We start from the raw sequence: 24220 nt of genomic DNA, 5'->3' as shown, positions 1-24220 counted from the left end.
GTTAATTATTGTAATAAATGTATTTTTCGTGAATTAAGTGCATAATTTTAATATTTTTATGTGTATTAATTTTTTTTTGATTTAATTAATTTATGAAATGTTATATAAATTGTTTATAATGATTAAATGATAATTTAAGATAAAATTGCTTAATATGATATTTACATATTATTATATATAAAATTAATTTGGATCAAATATTTGGATCATATTAGTGGAGTTGGTTAGAAATTTGGATCAGGTGATCTAAATTTGAATTTTTGGAACCGTTGGTGATGGCTTAACAATACCACCAAAACTATACTTGTCTTCCTTATCATAAATAGCAGCATCAATATTTAATTTACTTCAAGTTATTAGCATCTGCTTTGTCCAAAACTCAGCCCCATCCATCAATCTGCCATGAATCTGCAGATGAATACAGAGTCATGCTCTGAGCTTTACTCCATTGGCGGGTCATGAGATATGTAAAATCCCCGAGAGATTTTTTTTTAAATCAAAAAACTGACAAGAAATAAGATTTTAATAGTGTCTTTGTCGGTTCTACTAAGGGCGAAAAATATTTTATTTTTAAGTGATCTTTTTAGAATAAAAAAATTAAAATGTGTCCTAAAATTTATTTTTATACCTATATTTTCTTTTAAAATTTTTTCTTTTATTCCTTCATGTATATCATAAAAATGTACCCCTCGGTTCCCATTCGTTAGTGATAACTCCGGTGAGCGGGCGGCTCCGTCTGACGCCGTTCCTGGACCTTCTGGGTATGGATGAGGTGTAACTGCTGGTTGGGCGCCTGCAAAACAACACCGAAAGGGGGGTTTGGCTCCCATGGCGCAATAAGAACAGGGCTTTGAAGAAGATGAAGATGTACCTCCGAGTTCTTTTGCCTCTTGTTTTAGCTAGGAGCCTCTCCTCCTCCAGCTGCATTCTTTTCTGAATTTTTTGCTCCAGCTTTTCCTCTTCTTCCTTTCTTATCTGTTCTCTGATTTTTTCTAACTTGTTCTTTCTGGTTGCTTCTGTCTCCTTCTTACTAGGCTCTTTTTTATTCTTCTTTGCCTTGGCCCCAATTCGGTCGAAGACAGATCTCCTAGATTGTTGAAAGTCCCCGGACTCTTCTTGCTCATCATCTTGTTCAAATTCTATCTGAGTCGGGGCTTGTTCGTCTCTGTAGAGCCTGATTGCTTCAGCGAGTTCATGGCTTGTTAAGTTAGCCATATGTTCCTCTGCGACTGGGACATTGGTGTACTTGTACTGATTGAGCTCTATGACATTTCTAGCATCCCTGACCGGGGTATGCTGCGTCAGTGGTTGCTCCTGGAAGGTCTCCCTGTCTCCTCCAGGTTCTTGAACTTGAGAGGGGTCTTGATCCTGAATATGGGTACTGGCGGGGGGCCTACCAGCGGTACTTTTTCCTGCTCTTGCCATTACCACAATTGTACAAACAACTGACCAAGATTTGAGGCTACAAATGCAGATCTGAGGTTGCTTTTTTGAAGATTACAAAAAATATCCAGAATAACAGCAAGCAAACTTTCTGGGTTTTGCTAACAATAATACTAAACAAGAACAGCAGGCTCTTGAACACAAAAGAAAATATGCAAGCTAAAACAGTTCTTGGTTTTAAAATTACCAAGACTTTCAAACCCCAGGCTTCAAGACTATCAAGATTATCAAACCCTAAACAACCAAAACTTAACAAACAAGGGTGGGCTCACACAAACGTGGCCTAAAGTAACGAGCTCACACAAACATTATTAAAATGAACATTCATATTCAAGAAAGGGTTTGGTTGCTTGTGCTCTTATAGGTTTAAAAGTGGACTCTCTCAAGAGTTTGCTGATGAAGATGAATCCAGGGGCACCGAGACCCAAGGATGGAGTCCCCCTCCTTCTAGCGCCAAATGATAACTCCGCTGAGCGGGCGGCTCCGTCCGACACCGTTCCTGGACCTTCTGGGTATGGATGAGGTGTAGCTGCTGGTTGGGCGCCTGCAAAACAACACCGGAAGGGGGGTTTGGCTCCCACGACGCCTCCGGTGTAAGAATAAGAACAGGATTTTGAAGAAGATGCATGTATGTATGGAAAGGCTGCTGTGTGTTTATGAATATATGAGAGAGTGTGAGTGTGCAAGAGTGTGAAATTTTCCAACCCCTAAACCCTTTAGCCTTGGGAGTATATATAGCCCCAAGGTAGGGTTTAGGGGTAGTTACCTCTAAATCTGGGCCGTTGGATCTTGGGAGCGGAGGACGCCTAACTTGGGTGGATTGCTTACACGTGTCCAGGGGAGGACCACCTCCAGAGTGTCCTAACGGCCTTCTGACACGCGTCGTGCTTGTCTGGTGTGTTGGTTGTTGATAGCTGTCATAGTCACGAGCCTACGTACCCTTCCTTGGCGTGTTGTGGGATGTGCATGTGTTTGCTGGGCCCCCCCTCATGGTGGTCTGAGCCCTGATCCGGATCCGGGTAGGCACTAGGTCCGGGTTCCGGGTTGGATCCGGATCCGGGTAACGGGATGGGCCCGGGCCCGGTCTCCCCATTTGATTGTTCTGGAAGAGGGGGGTCTCGGTCAAACGATCGAGCCTGGTATCCTTTAGATCCAGGTTGAATCCTAGCCGGTTCTCTTATACCCTATCATTTAGCATAAAGAGTTTAACCTCATGTGCTTCCTTACTTTTCTCAGAATCTGATTACGCACATCTAACATTGCATAAAGGCCCCACCACAAGTCCTCTCATTCAGATGAGTACAAATGTGCAAAAACCAGTCCCTAAATGATCTCTTGTCTTCAGGCATAAAAAACATACCACTAACCCTCCAACCCCTTAGCCAAATTACAGGTTACCCCAACAATTGTGGGTTTAATCCTAAGTTGGTTTTGTTTTATTTATTTTAATAAAGTCATTGTCTCTCTTGAAGTAATAGTCGAGCTAGCTATTTTGTAGGAAGTTGATTAGTCTAGCGTTAGTTGAGTCTGTATATGACGTGTATGAGTACATGTCCTGGTTTTTACCTTTTCTGTAGTCTACTATAACTCTTTCTGTTATTGAATAAACAAGTAATGCTTCTGGCAACCAAACTTCCTAGCGTTTGTTTACATCATTGTAATTAATACGAATTCACGTTTATATTGAATCTATTAACAATAATTGGTATCAGAGCGAGGAAATTTTCAGTGAAAGGTGAAGAGCATTGTGATGGACATCAACAAGTACAAAGGTGGAGGGTCGATAGGCTTGAGCTATCCAACGTTAACCAAGAATAACTACACCATTTGGGACCTAAAGATGAAAGTATACATGCAGGCACAAGGGGTTTGGATGGAAATAGAGCAGGCGGATCCCAAAGCAGTTGTCGAAGAAAAGGTAGATAAATTTGCATTGGCTATGCTGTATCAAGGACTACCAGAAGAACTGGTGCTTTCAATTGCAGGATAATGAACAGCTAAAGAAGCATGGACAACCCTGAAAATGATGTGCCAAGGGGCATATCGTGTGAAAATATGAAGGTTTAGACGCTAAGTACTGAATTTGAATCACTGGCCATGAAGGATAACGAGTAGTTAGACGATTTCTACCTGAAATTGAACGGGCTTGTGATACACATACGAGCTCTGGGTGAAGAAATGAAGAAAAGCTATGTGGTTAAGAGATTGCTACGTGCAGTACCAGCCAAGTTCCTTCAAAATGTCTCTACTCTGGAACAATTTGGAGATTTAGAAAAGCTGACAGTGGAAGAAGTAGTGGGATCGTTGAAGGCTCACGAAGAAAGAATAAAGGAAAATGGAAAAGGTGAATCCAACGAGGGATAACTGATGTTGACAGAATAAGAATGGTAGAGACGTGAGAGTAGTGAAAGTAAATTACTACTTACTCGTGATGAATGGATGAAAAGGTCGAACAAAAGAAGCACATATAAATCATCACTAAATTACAAATCTCGAGGAGGAAGAGATAAGAGTAATCTAAAATGCTATAACTGCTCAGCATATGGTCATTTTGCTGCAGACTGCAGAAAACCGAGGCGAAGCAAAGAACAAAGGGAAGAGGTAAATATGGAAAAATTTGAGGACGATGGGCCAGCCCTGTTACTTGCAAAATGTGAGAAAGAGGGATCATGAGGCACTCATTTAAATGAACAACGAGTTACTCCATCACAAATAATGAAGATGCAAAATGAATCAAATGTATGGTACCTAGATAATGGAGCCAGTAGTCACATGACTGGCTTCAAATCGAAGTTCATGGAGCTGAATGAGCAGATACGCGGCCTGGTAAGTTTTGGAAATGGTTCTACTGTGCGAATTGAAGGAAAGGGATCTGTGGCATTTGAATGCAAGAATTGAAAAACTTGCACTCTGGATGATGTTTATTACATTCCAACTCTTCGAAATAACATCATGACTCTAGGACAAATGACTGAACAAGGAAATAGAGTTGCAATAAAGGGGGATCTGCTGTGGGTTTATGATAATGAAGGAAAGCTTCTCATGAGGGTAAAACGATCACCTAACAGGCTTTACAAACTTGTCATCAACTCTGCAAAACAAAGGTGTATGCTGTCGAAACAAGATGAGATATCGAGACTGTGGCACAAATGTATGGGCCTTGTAAATTATCATGCCTTATCTTTAATGTACAAAGACAAGATGGTAAATGGAATGTCAAGAATTGCAGTGCCTAATAAAGTGTGTACAGGATGTCTTATGTCGAAGCAAACCAGGAAACAATTCCCATCAAAATCTAACTACAGTGTAACTAAGGCTCTAGAATTGATCCACGAAGATCTCTACGGTCCAATACAACCAGAAACTACTTCAGGGAAGATATTTTCTTTTACTTGTAGATGATTATAGTCGGTACATGTGGGTATATTTCTTGAAAACAAAAAATGAAGCTTTGAGTGCATTCAAGAATTTCTGCATTCTAGTGGAAAGAGGACCCGAGAAGAAAGTAAGAGTATTCTAAACAGAGGTGGGGAGTTTATATAAAACGAATTTGAATTATATTGCAAGGAAACTGGAATTAAAAGGCATTACACAACAACACCTTATACACCGCAACAAAACGGTATGGTGGAACTGAAACTGGCATCGACTATGTGGGTTGAAGCACTAAGACATTCAATTTACTTGCTGAACCGTCTACCAACACAGGCACTAACAAGAGTAACTCCTTACGAAGCATGGAATGAGAAAAAGCCACATATAGGACACATCAGAGTTTTTGGGTGTGTTGGACATATGATAATTCCCACTCAACACACGCAGAAGCTAGATGATAGAAGCGAATAAGTGATTAATTTGGGTAAAGAGTCTGGGACCAAGGCCTACCGGTTGTACGATCCAGTTAGTAAAATGATACCTGTGAGTATGGAAGTAACTTTTGAGGAAAGTAAAGCATGGCCTTGGGATCATAACAAGGAAGAAGAAGAACAAACATGTATATTTATAGTGGAGGAAGTTGATAAAATTGGTGAAGAGGAGTCTCAAAATAATTCTGGAGATAGTGATCACAGTGACATGAACATCGACACACCTCAAAGCAACAACAGTTCTTAGAGTGGTGGGACTTCACCAAATACACCAACTGATGGTGAAACATCAGCATTACAAACACCGGTTCAAAGGCTTAATCCGGATAACTATGATGATAACACTGAACCAAAGAGAGTCAGAAAATTGCATGAAATTTATGATGAGACTGAAGAAATACAATTAGATAAGGAGCTATACCTCATGAGAATTGAAGAACCAATGAATTATTCACAAGCTGTGAAAGATCGAAACTGGAGGACAACCATGGAAAAGGAAATGCAGTTGATTGAAGAAAATAACACTTGGAGGCTGACTATCTTACCACCTGGAAAGCAAACGATAGGGTTGAAGTGGATTTCAAGTTAAAGAAGGACGCAGAAGGGAATATTGTAAAGCACAAAGCGAGGTTAGTTGCCAAAGGTTATGTTCAAGAGCACGAAGTTGACTTTGATGAAATATTCGCTCCGATGACGAGATTGGAAAAACTGCGTCTATTGTTGGCTTTGGCTGCAAAGAACGAGTGGGAAGTGCAACATTTAAATGTAAAAACTGCATTTTTAAAAGGTGAAATAAGTGAGGATGTTTATGTAGTGCAGCCTAAGGGATTTATAAAAGAAGAAAAGGAGGAGCTTGTATATAAGCTAATAAAAGCCATGTATGGTCTTCGCCAATCACCGCGGGCCTGGTACTCTAAACTGAATTGCTATCTTGAAAGTCTTGGTTTTAAAAGGTGCCCATCGGAACATGCAGTTTATACAAGAAAGATGGGAGAAGAAAAACTGATTGTGGCTGTGTATGTGGACGACTTATTAGTAACTGGAAATAGTGTGTGCATGATCGAGGAGTTCAAAAGTCAAATGAGTCAATAGTTTGATATGATGATAAGTGGATTTTATATCAACTTGGAATGCTTTATTACAAGCTTAAATTGGTGTTTTGGACTCAAGTTGTTGGTATTTTGATGTGTTTTTGTGTTATTGCATTTCAGGTATCAGTTATATGAAGAAAAGATCTTTTAAAGAAAATATGATAAAAAGTGATCAGAATTGGAAGCCAAGACCATTGTCAAGTTGTAGAGAATCTCGTTAGCTTCGCGTGGGCAGTTGAATCGCCTAATTCTTACGAGTAGAACTCAAGTTATGGCCAAAACAAGATTCATCATAAATTTTCCCAGTCAGTAGCTGAGCACCCGCTCAGCAGAGCTGAGCGGCCGCCCAGGAGCTGAGTGCCTGCTCAAGAGAGCTGAGCGGCGAGCGGCCGCTCAGGGCGCGGCTGGTCGCTGATTTCGCTGAAAAAGCCTTTTTTGAGTGGAATTTGACGATTTTAAGGGTCCAGGTCCACTAGGGGCGTATATATACTTAAAAAAGGGTTTTCATCATCCGGGAAGATTGGGATACCAAGGAGAAGACCTAGAAGCACATAACAACTCCGAAAAAGAAGATCTTATTTTCAACTTGTGATTCTTTGAATTAGTTGTAACTTTGGATGCTCGTTTTCATTCTTGTTGAACCTAGATCTCGTTTATTCGTACTTTGATTATTATTTAGTTTATTAAGACCTTGTTTTATACCATGCTTTCATTGGAACCCATGGTGACGATGAGTTCAATTATGGGCTAATCGTTATTATGTGGTTCTAGAGGATTTACTTATGGATTTCAATAATTAATTTGTTTTGATATCTTGGTGTGTGGTGATTGATTGATATCCTAGTATTGGTTGTGCTTATTCGTCTTATGTGCGTAGCTAACATATAAGATAGCGTGTTAATCTCTATTGAAGCGACAGTGAATATAAAGGTTTAGAACTTACCATGCTAGCATAGGTTCATGTATGTGTATGCATGATTCGTAGGTAAGTCTAACCGTTTGACTTGCCCTATGTAATCAAGATAGATAATTTGTTCTTAAACCCTTATGTTGTCAAATTCTATAGATATATAGGGTCTCAATATAATTGGTGCCTATTCAGCTTCTATCTCTTTTGTGGATGTCTGGTAGAATGGTACTCGTGCAACAAAAGTTGGCGTTTATCAGTTTCGTGTTATCTGATTAGTGTCATCACCATCAAATGCTAAGGTTAAGAATGAAAAGGCTATTGAATGAAGTATTTAATGAAGTTAGAATTCCATGTTTGTCATATATAGTAATTTAACCTCAATTCTCTTAGTTAATGTTATTTAGTATAATCTCTTAGTTTAATAAAAACCCAATTTATTATTTGTCTTAGCATTGAGCGATAACCATACATTGTTGCATAGGTGCATAAATTGAACTTAACCTAAACCAGTCTCTGTGGAAACGAATCTGATTTATATCTTATACTACTTGCGAACGCGTATACTTGCGTGAATATTTGCGCGTGTTTTCGCCCTAACAAGTTTTTGGCACCGCTACCGGGGATCGAACCCGGGTCACCCGCATGATAGGAAAGAAGCCAAGACCATTTTCAAGTTGTAGAGAATCTCGTTAGCTTCGCGTGGGCAGTTGAATCGCCTAATTCTGACGAGTAGAACTCAAGTTATGGCCAAAACAAGATTCATCAGAAATTTTCCCAGTCAGTAGCTGAGCGGCCGCCCAGGAGCTGAGCGCCCGCTCAAGAGAGCTGAGCGGCCGCTCAGGGCGCGGCTGGTCGCTGATTTCGCTGAAAAAATCTTTTTTGAGTGGAATTTGACGATTTTAAGGGTCCAGGTCCACTAGGGGCGTATATATACTTAGAAAAGGGTTTTCATCATCCGGGAAGATTGGGATACCAAGGAGAAGACCTAGAAGCACAAAACAACTCCGAAAAAGAAGATCTTGTTTTCAACTTGTGATTCTTTGAATTAGTTGTAACTTTGGATGCTCATTTTCATTCTTGTTGAACCTAGATCTCGTTTATTCGTATTTTGATTATTATTTAGTTTATTAAGACCTTGTTTTATACCATGCTTTCATTAGAACCCATGGTGACGATGAGTTCAATTATGGGCTAATCGTTATCATGGGGTTCTAGCGGATTTACTTATGGATTTCAATAATTAATTTGTTTTGATATCTTGGTGTGTGGTGATTGATTGATATCCTAGTATTGGTTGTGCTTATTCGTCTTATGTGCGTAGCTAACATATAAGATAGCGTGTTAATCTCTATTGAAGCGACAGTGAATATAGAGGTTTAGAACTTACCATGCTAGCATAGGTTCATGTATATGTATGCATGATTCGTAGGTAACTCTAACCGTTTTACTTGCCCTATGTAATCAAGATAGATAACTTGTTCTTAAATCGTTATGTTGTCAAATTCTATAGACATATAGGGTCTCAATATAATTGGTGCCTATTCAGCTTCTATCTCTTTTGTGGATGTCTGGTAGAATGGTACTCGTGCAACGAAAGTTGGCGTTTATCAGTTTTGTGTTATCTGATTAGTGTCATCACCATCACATGCTAAGGTTAAGAATGAAAAGGCTATTGAATGAAGTATTTAATGAAGTTAGAATTCCATGTTTGTCATATATAGTAATTTAACCTCAATTCTCTTAGTTAATGTTATTTAGTATAATCTTTTAGTTTAATAAAAACCCAATTTGTTATTTGTCTTAGCATTGAGCGATAACCATACATTGTTGCATAGGTGCATAAATTGAACTTAACCTAAACCAGTCTCTGTGGGAACGAATCTGATTTATATCTTATACTACTTGCGAATGCGTATATTTGCGTGAATATTAGCGCGTGTTTTCGCCCTAACAAGTTTTTGGCGCCGCTGCCGGGGACTCGGTGTTAGTTTTTAGTTTACGTGCTTGTCATCAGTGGTCGTTAAAGTTCACTAACTCAGATTCTTTTACTTTCACGGTTTATTTGTTTGTGTTTCAGGTACTCATTACAATGGGAGATCCAGCAACACGAACGAAAGCCTTGATGGATTTTTCTCAACCCAAGATCAATGACATTCAATCTAGCATTGTCCGGCCAGCTATCACAACTAATACCTTTGAGATCAAGCCTGGCATAATTCAATGGGTGCAGAATTCAATCCAGTTTGGGGGTTCTTCAACGGAAGATCCCAATATGCACATTAGGGATTTCATTGAGATCTGCGACACCTTCAAGTTCAACGATGTTTCTGAAGATGCTGTGAAGCTGAGACTGTTCCCATTCTCTCTAAGGGACAAGGCTAAGAGCTGGTTACACTCTCTACTAGCTGGTTTGATTACTACTTGGGAGGATCTTGCTCAGAAATTCCTTACTAAATTCTTCCCTATGGCGAAGACAGCTGCAATGAGGAACGCTATTACTCAATTTATGCAGCAAACGGGAGAATCGCTATGTGAAGCTTGGGAGCGCTACAAGGAGATGTTTAGGAAGTGTCCTTATCATGGAATTCTTGATTGGATCATCATCACTTGTTTTTACAATGGGTTGGGAGCACAGTCCAGACCCATGCTTGATGCAGCATCAGGTGGAGCATTATGGGCAAAGAGCTATAAGGAAGCTTATGATCTAATTGAACTGATGGCTGCTAATGAATATCAGTATCCAACCCAAAGATGTCCACAGGGCAAGCTAGCAGGAGTTCTTGAGGTGGATACAGCTACGACTATCACTGCTCAACTAAAGGCGTTGTCTATGAAGATCGATTCTCTGGCTAACTATGGTGTTAAGCAGATAACCAGTGTTTGTGAGCTGTGTGCAGGTCCGTATGCGACAGAGCAATGCGCTATATCTAGTGACTCAGCTCAGTTTGTGAGCAACTTTTAGAGATCGCAGCAGCCAGTTCCTGCCACTTATTATCCTGACAACTGGAATCATCCTAACTTCAGCTGGAGCAACAATCAGAATGCGATGCAACAGCCGTTCCAGCAGTTTGCAAATAAGCTATTTAACCCTCCTGGTTTTCAATAACAATTTACACCAAGACAACAACTCCAACTTCAACAACAAACTCATGATGCGGGTCTATCTTCGAATGAAAAATATGAATTGGAGGAGTTGAGGCTTATGTGTAAAAAGCAGGCTCTTATATGCCAAAGCCAGGCTGTTTCTATTCAGAATCTGGAAAACTAAATAGGGTAAATTGCTAATGCCTTATTGAATCGACCACCAGGAACACTTCCTAGTGATACAGAAACAAATCCAGGCAAGAGGGAAGTTGAAGAACATGTGAACGCCATCATCTTAAGGTCTGGAAAGGTTGCAAGCCCCCAAGTTTAGCAAGACGAAGAGCCAGAAAAGTCTCAAGTTCCGAAATCTGAAGTTTTGGTTGAAGAAGATGTGCAGAAGGAAGTAGAGGTGGAACCAAGGAAGACTACTGTGGAACACACTCCTCCTGAGGGTAATACAGGGGAGAAACAGATCTATCCTCCACCTCCTTTTCCTAAGAGGCTGCAGAAGAAAAAGCCGGATAAGCAATTTGCTAAGTTTCTGGAGATGTTCAAGAAACTTCATATCAACATACCTTTCGCTGAAGCTCTTGAACAGATGCCTAGCTATGCGAGGTTTATGGAAGGTATTCTCTCTCGGAAAGTGAATCTCGATGACTTAGAGACCGTTGCTCTCACGGAGGAATGCAGTGCTGTGCTGCAACAGAAGTTGCCTCCGAAGCTTAAAGATCCTGGAAGCTTCACTATTCCTTGCACCATCGGAAACTTGTCGTTCGACAAGTGTTTATGTGATTTAGGAGCTAGCATCAATCTGATGCCCTTATCTATCTTCAAGAAGCTTGGTCTGCCTGATCCGAAACCAACATACATGTCATTGCAACTAGCTGACCGTTCCATCGCTTATCCACGAGGTATAGTGGAGGATGTCTTGGTCAAGGTGGATAAACTCTTCTTCCCTGCTGACTTTGTAATTCTTGATTTCGAGGAAGATAAGAAGATTCCCATTATCTTGGGAAGACCATTCTTGGCTACAGGCCGAACTATGACCGATGTGCAAAAAGGAGAGCTTTCGATGAATGTTTACGATCAAAAGGTCACTTTTAATGTGTTCAAGGCAATAAAGTTACCCATAGAAAAAGAAGAGTGCTTTAAAATAGAGCGGGTCGACTCAGTTTTTAAAGATGAAGGAGGAGTAGAACAACTGCAGGTTTTGAATGCACCTCCGTGGGAGAAGAAGTTGGATATGCCATTTGGTTCTCTTGGGTTAACAGAGCTGAAAATTTCTCAGGAGCGTTTTGAACCATTTACTCAAGAAGCTCCCATACTTGAGCTCAACCGACAGCCAGATCACTTGAGTTATTCATTCTTAGGTGGACCCCCTGACAAGGGGTTGTGATATATTTTTGATGATGTAGAGAGTGGCTGGACGGATCTTCTAGTGCCTACAGAGGGTTCTTCTCATGCGCCACAAGTAGTTGATAGGACTGGTATTGGTGATGCACAGTATAGAAGATTGACTAGGCGTATGGAAGCCATGCATGTCATCCACCGATATTTTGTTGAAGATTTGGCACACGCTTTCGGTACTGTTGTTCGAGACACTGGTGGTGAGGTTGATTGGCCACCTGATCCTCCACCCGACGAGGGTGAATCTCCCGCTAATTAGGTATGCCTGAAATTCTTATTATTGCCTTCAATGAGGACATTGAAAATTTTAAGTTTGGGGGTGATAATGTAAGGATTAGTAGTGTGTGTCCATATAGATTCATATAGATTCATGTTGCATGTTTAGTTGTAGTTCATTCATATTTTTGTATGATTGTTCATTTAGGACATATTTGTTTGTTTTTATGTGATTTCATATAGTTGCATTTGCATGCATATTTAGCATGATCCCTTAAGATGAACTATGATATTTGATAAGTTGATGTTGATTTCAATATGGTGATGAGGAATAGAGGGATGCTTAAGTCTTAATGAATTGAATTGTATGCCAGAAACAAATATTTTCACAAAGTCTGATAGGGTTGCTTTTGATCTAGATCATGATCATACTTGTTTGTTGTTGAGATTTAATCGTTTGGTTATATTTAGAATTTGTGATATTCTCGTAATGACGTAAAAACACTGATTTTTTTTATCTGGAGAAAAACTTGGATTTCATTGCTAGTTGTTGTAAGGCTAGGCGTCAAATGGCTAGTAGCCGACTCATATTTTAATGAGTAGTCTAGGGTTGAATGAGATGGAGCGAAACACACTCATTTAGAAATTGTTGAAAAAAAGAAAAAAAGAAAAAAGAGAAAAAAAAAGAGAAAGAAAAAAAAGTATGTGTTTATGCATAATTGATCAAGAGTGAGCTCTTTAATACTCGAGTTATTAAGTTCTAGGGGACTTTGTGCCTAGTGACCTAAGGCTTTTATAGTCTGAGATCCACTAACCTAATGCTCGCTACATGGGTATTATTGCATAAGTCTTTTGGGACCTCATTCATTGCACGGTCAAATAAGCATCTTTGCTATGTGTTAAATAATAGTGTGAATCCTTGTATAACTCTAGTAGAAAGGAGGTGTTGTGAGTCATAATGCGTTTATTGTCTATTCTGTTTATAAACTTTTGATTGTTTCGATGATAGATAAGTTATGGTTATTGATCTAGTATCGAGAGATATCTATTATGCATTCCACACACGCACGTTTCTGGTTTGTGAGTTGGTTTGTGGGATTTATTCGAGCTCTGTTTAAATTCATTGCATTCTTAAAGGCATTGGCTTATTCATTTGGTTATGGTTATTCTGAGGGGATCGATTACATTATCATTTAGTTGCATTCACGTAGTTGCATTCATGCATTAGGTTTGTTTTGTAGTTTTGAGTCTGTTTATGCTTGAGTACAAGCATCGATTCAAGTTTGGGGGTGTGATAAGTGGATTTTATATCCACTTGGAATGCTTTATTACAAGCTTAAATTGGTGTTTTGGACTCAATTTGTTGGTATTTTGATGTGTTTTTGTGTTATTGCATTTCAGGTATCAGTTATATGAAGAAAAGAGCTTTTAAAGGAAATATGATAAAAAGTGATCATAATTGGAAGCCAAGACCATTGTCAAGTTGTACAGAATCTCGTTAGCTTCGCGTGGGAAGTTGAATCGCCTAATTCTGACGAGTAGAACTTAAATTATGGCCAAAACAAGATTCATCAGAAATTTTCCCAGTCAGTAGCTGAGCGCCCGCTCAGCAGAGCCGCCCAGGAGCTGAGTGCCCGCTCAGGAGAGCTGAGTGGCCGCTCAGGGCGCGGCTGGTCGCTGATTTCGCTGAAAAAGCCTTTTTTGAGTGGAATTTGACGATTTTAAGGGTCCAGGTCCACTAGGGGCGTATATATACTTAAAAAAATGGGTTTTCATCATCCGGAAAGATTGGGATACCAAGGAGAAGACCTAGAAGCACAGAACAACTCCGAAAAAGAAGATCTTATTTTTAACTTGTGATTCTTTGAATTAGTTGTAACTTTGGATGCTCGTTTTCGTTCTTGTTGAACTTAGATCTCATTTATTCGTACTTTGATTATTATTTAGTTTATTAAGACCTTGTTTTATACCATGCTTTCATTGGAACCGATGGTGGCGATGAGTTCAATTATGGGCTAATCGTTATCATGGGGTTCTAGCGGATTTACTTATGGATTTTAATAATTAATTTATTTTGATATCTTGGTGTGTGGTGATTGATTGATATCCTAGTATTGGTTGTGCTTATTCGTCTTATGTGCGTAGCTAACATATAAGATAGCGTGTTAATCTCTATTGAAGCGACAGTGAATATAGAGGTTTAGAACTTGCCATGCTAGCATAGGTTCATGTATGTGTATGCATGATTCGTAGGTAACTCTAACCGTTTTACTTGCCCTATGTCATCAAGATAGATAACTTGTTCTTAAACCGTTATGTTGTCAAATTCTATAGACATATAGGGTCTCAATATAATTGGTGCCTATTCAGCTTCTATCTCTTTTGTGGATGTCTGGTAGAATGGTACTCGTGCAACGAAAGTTGGCGTTTATCAGTTTCGTGTTATCTGATTAGTGTCATCACCATCACATGCTAAGGTTAAGAACGAAAAGGCTATTGAATGAAGTATTTAATGAAGTTAGAATTCCATGTTTGTCATATATAGTAATTTAACCTCAATTCTCTTAGTTAATGTTATTTAGTATAATCTCTTAGTTTAATAAAAACCCAATTTGTTATTTGTCTTAGCATTGAGCGATAACCATACATTGTTGCATAGGTGCATAAATTGAACTTAACCTAAACCAGTCTCTGTGGGAACGAATCTGATTTATATCTTATACTACTTGCGAACGCGTATACTTGCGTGAATATTAGCGCGTGTTTTCGCCCTAACATATGACAGACATGGGTAAGCTGAGCTATTATCTAGGAATCGAGGTGCAGCAAGAAAAGGGGTGCATAAAGCTAAAGCAAACAGGATATGCAAAGAAGATTATCGAGAAAGCAGGAATGAAAGGCTGTAATCCAACCAAGTTTCCAATGGACCCTAAAGAACAACTTGTCAAAGATGATGGAGGCAAAGCGATGAATGTTACAGAGTATAAGAGTACAATTGGGGAGCTAAGATATCTGGTGCACACTAGGCCAGATATTGCATCCTCGGTTGGCATAACAAGCAGGTTCATGGAACGTCCAACGGTTTTACATCGTAATGTTGTTACGAGAATTATTCGTTATGTTCAGGGTACTTTACAGTTTGGATTGGTGTACACAAAGAACAGTGGCAACAATGTATTGACCGGTTACACGGATAGTGATTTAGCAGGGAGTCTGGATGACAGATGGAGTACGGGAGGTATGTGTTTTTATTTAAAGGAGAGTCTTATTACATGGGTTTCACAAAAACAACGCTGTGTTGCTCTGTCATCCTGCGAGACAGAGTTTATGGCTACAACTGCAGCAGTTTGTCAAGCCATTTAAATTCAAAATGTTTTAAATCAGATAATAGATGAGCAAGTTGATCCAGTGGTGTTGTTCATTGATAATAAGTCTGCACTGGATTTGGCTAAAAATCATGTCTTCCATGGAAGGATCAAGCACATCCATGTGCATTATCATTTCATTAGGGAATGCGTAGAACGGGGGAAAATTATTCTGAAACACATAAGCAGTGAGCGTCAAAATGCAGATATCTTAACCAAGGCATTGACTACACTCAAATTTGAAAAGATGAGAAGGTTGCTGGGAATTGAGAATCTATCTGGACAACTCTAAGATTAATGGGGGATATGTTGGTTTAATCTTAAATTGATTTTGTTTTATTCATTTAAATAAAGTCATTGTCTCTGTTGAAGTAGTAGTCGAGTTAGCTAGTTTGTAGGAAGTTAAATTAGTCTAGCGTTAGTTGAGTCTGTATAGGACGTGTGTGAGTACATGTCTTGGTTTTTAGTTTTTCTGTTTCTGTAGTCTACTCTTACTTTTTCTGTTATCGAATAAACAAGTAATGATTCTGAAGACCAAACTTCCTTGCATTTGTTTACATCATTGTAATTAATGAGAATTCTCGTTTATATTGAATCTATAACAATGCATAATGGATTCATCGGCCAAGTGGAATACCGGACAAAATAACTAAACATCCACATGCTTCACTTTTTTTAAACCCCGTCTCTCATGGTTTGGGTTTCCATCTAGTCTAGTTAGAGATGCACAAAAAGCCCGGGCCCAAAAATCTGATTATTCTAATATATTTATGAATTCACATTTACTATAAATATAAATAATACTTTAAATACATATATATTTACATATTTGTGATTAATATTATTATTTATATATTTCATTGCATAAATAATGAAAGAAAATATAGTAAGTACACTATATATATCTGGATAACAATGATAAAACATATTATACTATAAACATGTTTATTTTTTTCCGAACTTAAATGTTTTCAACGAAGTAATGTTTTCATAAAATATTCCATGTAAACTAATATATTTTTACGATGATCTAGTTGTTAACATATGTAGTATTCGGAATCTCTAATAAAACTCGATCCGATTTAAATTAGAAAAAGTCCGGCCCGATTCGATCTGGCCCGAAAAAAAGCCCGATTAGGCCCGCCTCGAGGGTCCAAACGGGCTCTGACATTTTCGGAAGGCCCAGCCCGGTCAAAGTCAAAGCCCGAAAAGCCCGACCCGGTCAAAGTACGGGCTTTTTAAGGCCCGGTCAAAACCCGGACTGATGGGCCTTTTGTGCATCTCTAGTAGAGTAGTTTATGATATAAAAATACAAGTGACACGAGGACAAGAACATGTACACTCATTTTTTGATGCAAACCAACATGAACGATAACCGAATTATATATACATATATGATAATTTTCGCACAAAATCTATCAAACTGATACATATACGTCAAAAAAGAAAAAGAAAAAGACAACGGTATATATTATATAAATTAAAGTGATCATTGATATTACTGTATTACATATACGAGCTGATCATGATAAATTAAAATAATATTTTAAAAAATTAAATTTAATAAATTATTTAAAATAAAGAGATTAATAGTATATATTTTGGAAATTTATTTGGAATTGAACCCCAAAATTTGGGGATGGATGGGTATAATAAAAAAATATAAATTTTGCTAAATTTTCCCAATTTAATTATGTTGACTCTCGAACTTAACTGCCCTAATTTCCCTCCGAGTGCAGTGACAGTGTACCAGTTAAATATATATACATGAATACATTTCCTATAATTTATATATTTATAGTTGAATTCCTACTATATCTACGTTTATCAAACAAACTCAAATGCCAAGTCCAACTGAAAGGCTTTTTATTTCACTATAAATTCAGGCTCTCTCCATGCACACCTCATCACTCAATGGTGACTTATACTCAAATGGCACTATCAATATTTTTATTGATTCTTAATTTGCTAAACTTAACTCACGGGCAGCAGCTAGACTTATCAGCAGAGTCGATGGAGCTGGACACTGGTGGGCTTAGTAGAGACAGCTTCCCTCAAGACTTTTTTTATGGGACAGCTACTGCAGCTTATCAAGTTGAAGGAGCTGCTCATCTTGATGGTCGTGGAGATAGCATTTGGGATGCTTTTGTTAGAAAACCTGGTAACCTTAGTCCCTCAGTTTTAACATGTTTCTCGTCCCATAATACTATATGTGGTGGTTGTATATAATGGTTAATTTACTTGAAACAGGAGTTGAACCAAATAATGCCACAGGGGAAGTTGCTACAGATCAGTATCATAAATACATGGTAAGTGACGGAGATGGTTCTACTTAAAGTATAATTTCAGTATTTAGTATGTTGTTTTAAATAAATGTTGTCTAATGTCTTAATTCAGGAAGATATTGATTTGATGGTCAAACTGAACTTTGATGCCTACCGGTTTTCAATCTCATGGTCCAGGATTTTCCCAAGTAAATATATATCGTCACCTTCCCTTAGCGTGTGTGTTTATGTGTGCGCGGGCATCCTGATTGTCGTTTAAATGCTTTGCAGATGGAACTGGTTCTATTAACTGGAAGGGAGTTGCCTACTACAACAGGTTGATAGATTACTTGCTTCAGAAAGGTAATTACATACATTGATTTCAACTATGCTTGCTCCTGCTTTTTTGGTTTTTTAAGACTTCAAAATCTGATTAAGGTTCGACTATTATGTTAGGCATTTTTGGTGATATATATATATTTACATAAATGCCTTTCTGGTTGGTTTCCAATGCAGGCATTAAACCTTTTGTTAATCTTAATCACTATGATATTCCTCAAGCACTTCAAGATAGATATGGTGGATTCTTAAGCCGCCAAATAGTGTAAGTATTGCAACAAATATCTATTTATCACTTTCCCTAAAACAAGAGCATATTATCAAAAAAATTACAATGACAAAGTTGATAAATGTTGATTATTTTGTACAGGAAGGATTTTACTGATTATGCAGACTTCTGCTTCCAGATGTATGGGAACCGTGTTAAAAACTGGTTTACCTTTAATGAACCTAGAGTTGTCGCTGCTAAAGGATTTGACGATGGTACATTCCCCCCACAAAGATGCTCTAAATCATATGGTAACTGCTCGGTAGGGAATTCTGGGACGGAGCCTTACATTGTTACTCATAATACAATATTGAGTCATGCTTCAGCAGTACAAAGATATCGTGAAAAATATCAAGTAAGACATGCGGTGTAAATATTACCTTGCATATATATGCCTTAATTGCAATACAAGAAATCCTGTAATGACTTGGAAGCAACTGTTTCCAGGAAACACAGGAAGGGAGGATCGGAATAGTGTTGGATTTCACTTGGTATGAACCTCTAACACGAGGATTAACTGATGAATATGCAGCTCAAAGAGCCAGAGACTTTCATTTTGGATGGTATGACCCCTTGTACTTCAATTAATATGTTAATTTTGTATGTACTTGTTTCAGAGGGGAAATGAAAAAAGTTTCGATGTTTCTACAGGTATCTTCATCCTATTATATACGGAGAGTATCCGAAAACCATGCAGACTATAGTTAAAGACAGGCTACCAAAGTTTGGTGAGGAAGATGTTAAGATGGTTAAAGGTTCTATAGATTACGTGGGCATAAACCAGTACACTGCTTACTATACCCAACACAGGGCAGTCAATAATTCATTGCCACCTGGATATCAGAATGACTGGCAAGTTTCATTTGTCTGTAAGTTTTTTTGTTCATTTACCCTTTTTTTTATGTAAAACTAAGATCTCAATTATGCTTCTTTGCCCTAATGAGTGTTGATTTATTTGACAGATGAGAAGAATGGTGTTTCTATTGGTCAGAAGGTTCGTCAAAAATTGCATTATTAAAGTATATGACAAATTTATTTCTCATGCTAATCATCTAAGATGTTAATTTTGAAATCTTCAGGGAACTTCAGATTGGCTCTATATAGTTCCATGGGGTCTTTACAATACAATTATGTATGTTAAAGAACGATATGGAAATCCTACTATGATTTTGACTGAAAATGGTAAAATTTATTCGATTTCCTCATTATTGTCTATAAATATCAACAGTGTCCAAGAGATCCAAGTTCTAACTTTATATCATATATGATTATATTGAAGGCATGGATCAACCAGGAAATGTGACCATTCCTGATGGTTTGAAAGATACAGAAAGGATGAGCTACTACAGATCATACATACAACAGTTGAAAAAGACAGTTGATGATGGTGCAAATGTAATAGGTTATTTTGCTTGGTCATTGCTTGATAACTTTGAATGGAGATTAGGTTACACTTCAAGGTTCGGCATAACTTTCGTCGACTTCCAAACTCTTGTGAGGATTCCTAAAATGTCAGCATATTGGTTCCAAAAAATGCTCCAAAGAAAGCAGTAAATTGCAGTAGGCTCTAAATTTGGTTGGTTAGGACTGTAGCTTAGAGTACTTGTGTACATGAATAAGGCTTCAGACGTTGCTTGCAGTGTATTCTCATTATTCTGTTTTTATAATAAAAAGTGGCCTATTGCAAGTTTATGTGTTTATACAATCTGTACTCAACACACAAACAATTCACTTTATCAGGATTTGCCAATTTGGTCCTACAATTCTACAATGCATAAACAAATATATATGAAACCAATTCAATCATACTGAGAAGTGATTATATGGGTTTAAACATTAAGGATTACACTCTAGCAAATAAGTTCAAAATACTGTAGTCTGTTAATTCAAAGAAATTCAATTCATACCAATTAAGTTGTAAGTTTTAATTCAATATATATATATATATAGAGGATATATATTTGATTACCAGGTAACCAACCATACCATATGAATGAATCAAACATCTCACGAACCAAACTGTTCTGTTAATTTTTCGACTATTAAAAACATTTGCAAAAATATAAAGTTATCTACAAGTTTTGATTTGGTTATCTAAACTGTTAATAATATATATACTGTTTCGAAAGTAATTTCAAAACCTTAAGCAAGGATTGAACACAATCTTATGATTATTATTTGTAAGAGAACATATTTATATCAAAATATAGAATCATGAGATTATGCTGGGGTTTATGATATGAAGAATCACATTTCCTGTGTCAAAAACTAACCTGGAGAAGTACTAACACAACAAAGCAGTCAATAAAAAAGTATCCAGAGAGATAACTGAGAGCTATTCTTTTGGATGGTCAACTAGATCACCCGAACCCACAACTCTAGTTTCAGGAGCAACATAAGCCAATCTAAACTGCAAGATGTAAATGTAAATACATAAAATACAATCAAATATAAATAACAACAGTTGTTCTTAATGTGCATCAATGTGTTCATAATTTCTTGCACAAATTACATTCAATAGAACTAGATCAGAACATAATATGATGCTATCATGTGCTTCATTTTGTCGCACAATACTCTCAAAATTGTAACATGTTTAATGCTACAAGGTTGCCAGAAACAACACTATATAAAACTTAATCAGTTAATCCTAATTTTTTATTTTGCTTCAAGTACCTGTGTCGATCAGTTGACTCAGCCATTTTTTTTACGCCAAAAACATGAGAAATTTTCAGAATATTGTCAAGTTCAACACTCGGACACATATCCATTTTTTATTAAAGCATAGAATTATATTAAAACTTGGTAAATTGTAGCAGAAAATGACTTCAATTATCATGGTTCACTGCCACATCTATGGAAGGTAAGAAAGAATTTACATATCAGTAAATCAAGCGAGACTTCTTAGACAATAATTCATAAAGACCTCAGGGAGCAATGCCAGAACACCAGAAACTAGTAATAGTTTATAACTCTTATCATCTACAGAAAGATGTCCTACCTCGTTTACGGACAGCAGAAAAAAGAAAACCGTGTCCAAAAAACTGCAAATAAGCACGAGATGACGATGAACTTATTTCAATTCTAAACAATTTGAGCATGAGAATTCATGACCCCGGAATATATATTGATGGAGTCAAGAAAAGGTTCTCCGCGCCCAACCTTTAGCATCTCCGTAGTTGATTTTAAAAAATTGCTGCCCAAACACAAGTAGTGAACTTTTGAGAATATACAGATTAGATTCATGCTAAAAGTAAATTAAGAGAAGGAAGTGAGTTCTGAGGATCGTTAAATACATGACAGTTAATGTAAGTAAAGGACCGATTAAGAAGACTCGTACACACAACTTATATATCTTCTATGAGAAGCAGATAAAGATAGAATTTCTCAAGTCTGCACTTAATACAACGAAGGAAAACATGCACATGAAACAACAAACACCACATTTTACACCCAGTTCATTCCTCGATGTCCGCAACTGAAATTCCAGTTTAGTCATAATGACTTCTTTTTAACATGTTATCATTTGAGTTCTAAGTGGTGGCCAGTATTTATTGTCTTAATTCTAGCCAATAGAGAGCATGTGATGTACTTAAATCAATCCAATCTTGTCGCAAACATAGAAACCTTAATGCATACCCATTTAAACAAAACACTGCTAAGAAGACAACAAAGGTACACGGTACACCTCAATTGCTTTATTAAAGATAATCTACCACATACATGATTTGGAAGGTTCAACAGTGTCGCAAGAAACTTTGTAAATAAACTTGGCAATGAAGTGTGCCCCGTGGACCAGGGGTGTACGCGGTTGAGATCAGATCGGTTTTGGGGTAAAAGTCGAACCAAATCGCGAAGAGCGGTTTTAACCGCAGTTACGTTTAATCGTGTCAATTGCGGTTGCGAATTTGCGGTTGCGAATTTGCGGTTATTGCGGATCGGTTTGCGGTTCAACCACTTATTCTAAAATAATTAATAATTTGCAAAAAAAAAAATCATAATATTAATAAATTGAAATTTAAGTTACGTGATAAATTACATTCAAAAATAAAATATAAACTAATGCTCCGTGTGGAGTAGGGATATTAAAAACATTGAAAAATATGGAGGCGGGAGAAAAGAAAAAAGAAAAGGATAAAAAAATTACATGTTGAATAAATTTTTTATTTGTTTGGTTATATATCTTATAATAATTGTAAATCTTATGAACGAAATCTTAACATTAACCTAAAATTAGTTAATAAATGTGTCTACTTATTAATTTATATGATCAACTATATTTTTGGAAATATATTTTATTATAAATATATGTTGCGAGTTGTGATTGCGATTTTGCGGTTTTCAAGAATTTAAAACCGCATCCAAATCGCGAATAAGCGGTTTTTAAAATTTAAATCCACAACCAACCCGCGTTTCGCGATTATCCGCAAAATGCGGTTCGGTTGCGAGCGGTTGAACGGTTGGATACGGTTAGAGCGGTTTGTTTGTACACCCCTACCGTGGACTGGGTAATGAACGCACATAGCCACATATATATAACAATGTCATCAGTGCTAAAGTTCTCGCTAAAGTTCTCACAGGCATAAATTTTGAAAGAAAAAAGGATAAGGATGTAAACACATAGGCAAACAGAGCGGAAAGAAGACCATGATCTTTCAGACAAGGGAAGGAAGAGGATCAAACCTTATGGTCAAATACACTAGATGCTTTAAGCTCTTTCGTTGGGCTCCGTTTGGTTTCTGGGTCAGTTGAAGTAAATTTTGTTAAAGTAACCCAGTTAAACATAATCTTGCAAAAATAGGTCACTACACCACTTGAAGTGGCGCTGACCCCTCTGTGCCATTGAAAATGGCATAGTCTTTATTTGTTTTCCCCCGTTTTTCTTCTTTCCCTGTTAGCAGATTAATAACATTCAACAAGGTTTTTGGGAGCATTAGAAAACATAATATATCCTTATAATTTTAATTTTTTTTGCTTAATGTTGTAGTAAAAGTAAACTACTTTTATTTGATTAAAAAAAATTAGGGAAAAAAAATTAAAGAAACTATATTTATATGTACCCGAACATTCTTCCTAAGAAGGAAATGTGAATTAGTATAACGGAGAGTGATTTTTATAATCTTTAAAAATATAGTTATTTACTCCAAAATTTTAATTTTATAAATTTATATAGTAATATTTGTACACTACTTTGACAAAAAAATTGAAATTAAGAAAAAAATAATTTAATAAAAGATTTTTAACCACCCAAAAATGGTACAGAAATATAAGAAAAATATTTGGATGAAGTGGGTAATTTATAAAATAATTGAAAAAATATAAATATATTAATTTCCTACAAATTGGTTGATGAGACATACATATGTAATTCAAAAGATTGTGTTCTTGAAAGGTATTTTCATGGACGTATAAGTATTATCAAAATTAATACATGGTAGCTTAATAAGACTTGCAAATATGAATATTCTATCATATTTCCTGAATGGTAGCTTAATAACAGTATTACCATCACCTTTGGGATCATTATCACAATTAGTACAAAAGTTTCTGTAATATTGTAGACAAATAAATGTGATGATGAGTACATTTTTTATTGAAATGGGGAACAAAGTACAATTCAAGGGAACATCAAATAAGTAAACATAGAATGAGAAAAATATATTACATCTAAAAATGGGAAAATGAAAGAAGCTCTTAAATATTTTAGTCATCCGCAAGATTAACTACGTATTGATCAAACTCTGGGTCCTCATTTTTGTTAGCAATCTCATCATCTACATGCTCATCCTCTTGTATCTGAAGGGATGTACGCATATGACCTCCCTTCCCATTTCCGTGGGTCGAGGCGTACGTACTCGCTCGAGTATGACGCGATGGCCAGGGGTCGGAACCCTCTGTGCTATGATAGATGGTTGTAGCCATATCAGCATGATCGTGGCCTTGAGAAAAATCCCCAAGTTTGATAAT

The 24220-nt window shown here is 37.2% G+C and overlaps 2 protein-coding genes and 1 non-coding gene across 3 annotated transcripts; 2 read left to right on the top strand and 1 right to left on the bottom strand.

Moving 5' to 3' along the window:
* Window positions 1–9789: 9789 nt before the first annotated feature.
* Window positions 9790–9896, bottom strand: LOC141715367 (small nucleolar RNA R71). Its single transcript, XR_012572133.1, has one exon. It is a non-coding gene; the product is annotated as a small nucleolar RNA R71 (small nucleolar RNA).
* Window positions 9897–14804: 4908 nt separating this feature from the next.
* Window positions 14805–15380, top strand: LOC141714882 (secreted RxLR effector protein 161-like). Its single transcript, XM_074518378.1, has one exon. The coding sequence runs from the start codon at window positions 14805–14807 to the stop codon at window positions 15378–15380; it is 576 nt and encodes a 191-aa protein (XP_074374479.1).
* Window positions 15381–17296: 1916 nt separating this feature from the next.
* LOC141710998 (beta-glucosidase 44-like) lies at window positions 17297–19943 on the top strand. Its single transcript, XM_074513463.1, has 11 exons — window positions 17297–17543; window positions 17633–17691; window positions 17780–17855; window positions 17938–18009; window positions 18163–18250; window positions 18356–18608; window positions 18701–18816; window positions 18905–19122; window positions 19216–19247; window positions 19333–19435; window positions 19533–19943. Exons 1-11 carry the CDS (start codon window positions 17297–17299, stop codon window positions 19805–19807), a joined length of 1539 nt encoding a protein of 512 aa, XP_074369564.1. The 3' UTR covers window positions 19808–19943.
* The last annotated feature ends 4277 nt before the right edge of the window (window positions 19944–24220 follow it).

Source organism: Apium graveolens, chromosome 3 (genome assembly GCF_009905375.1).
Source record: "Apium graveolens cultivar Ventura chromosome 3, ASM990537v1, whole genome shotgun sequence".
Lineage (NCBI taxonomy): Eukaryota > Viridiplantae > Streptophyta > Magnoliopsida > Apiales > Apiaceae > Apium > Apium graveolens.
This window is presented reverse-complemented; position numbering and strand designations above follow the sequence as displayed.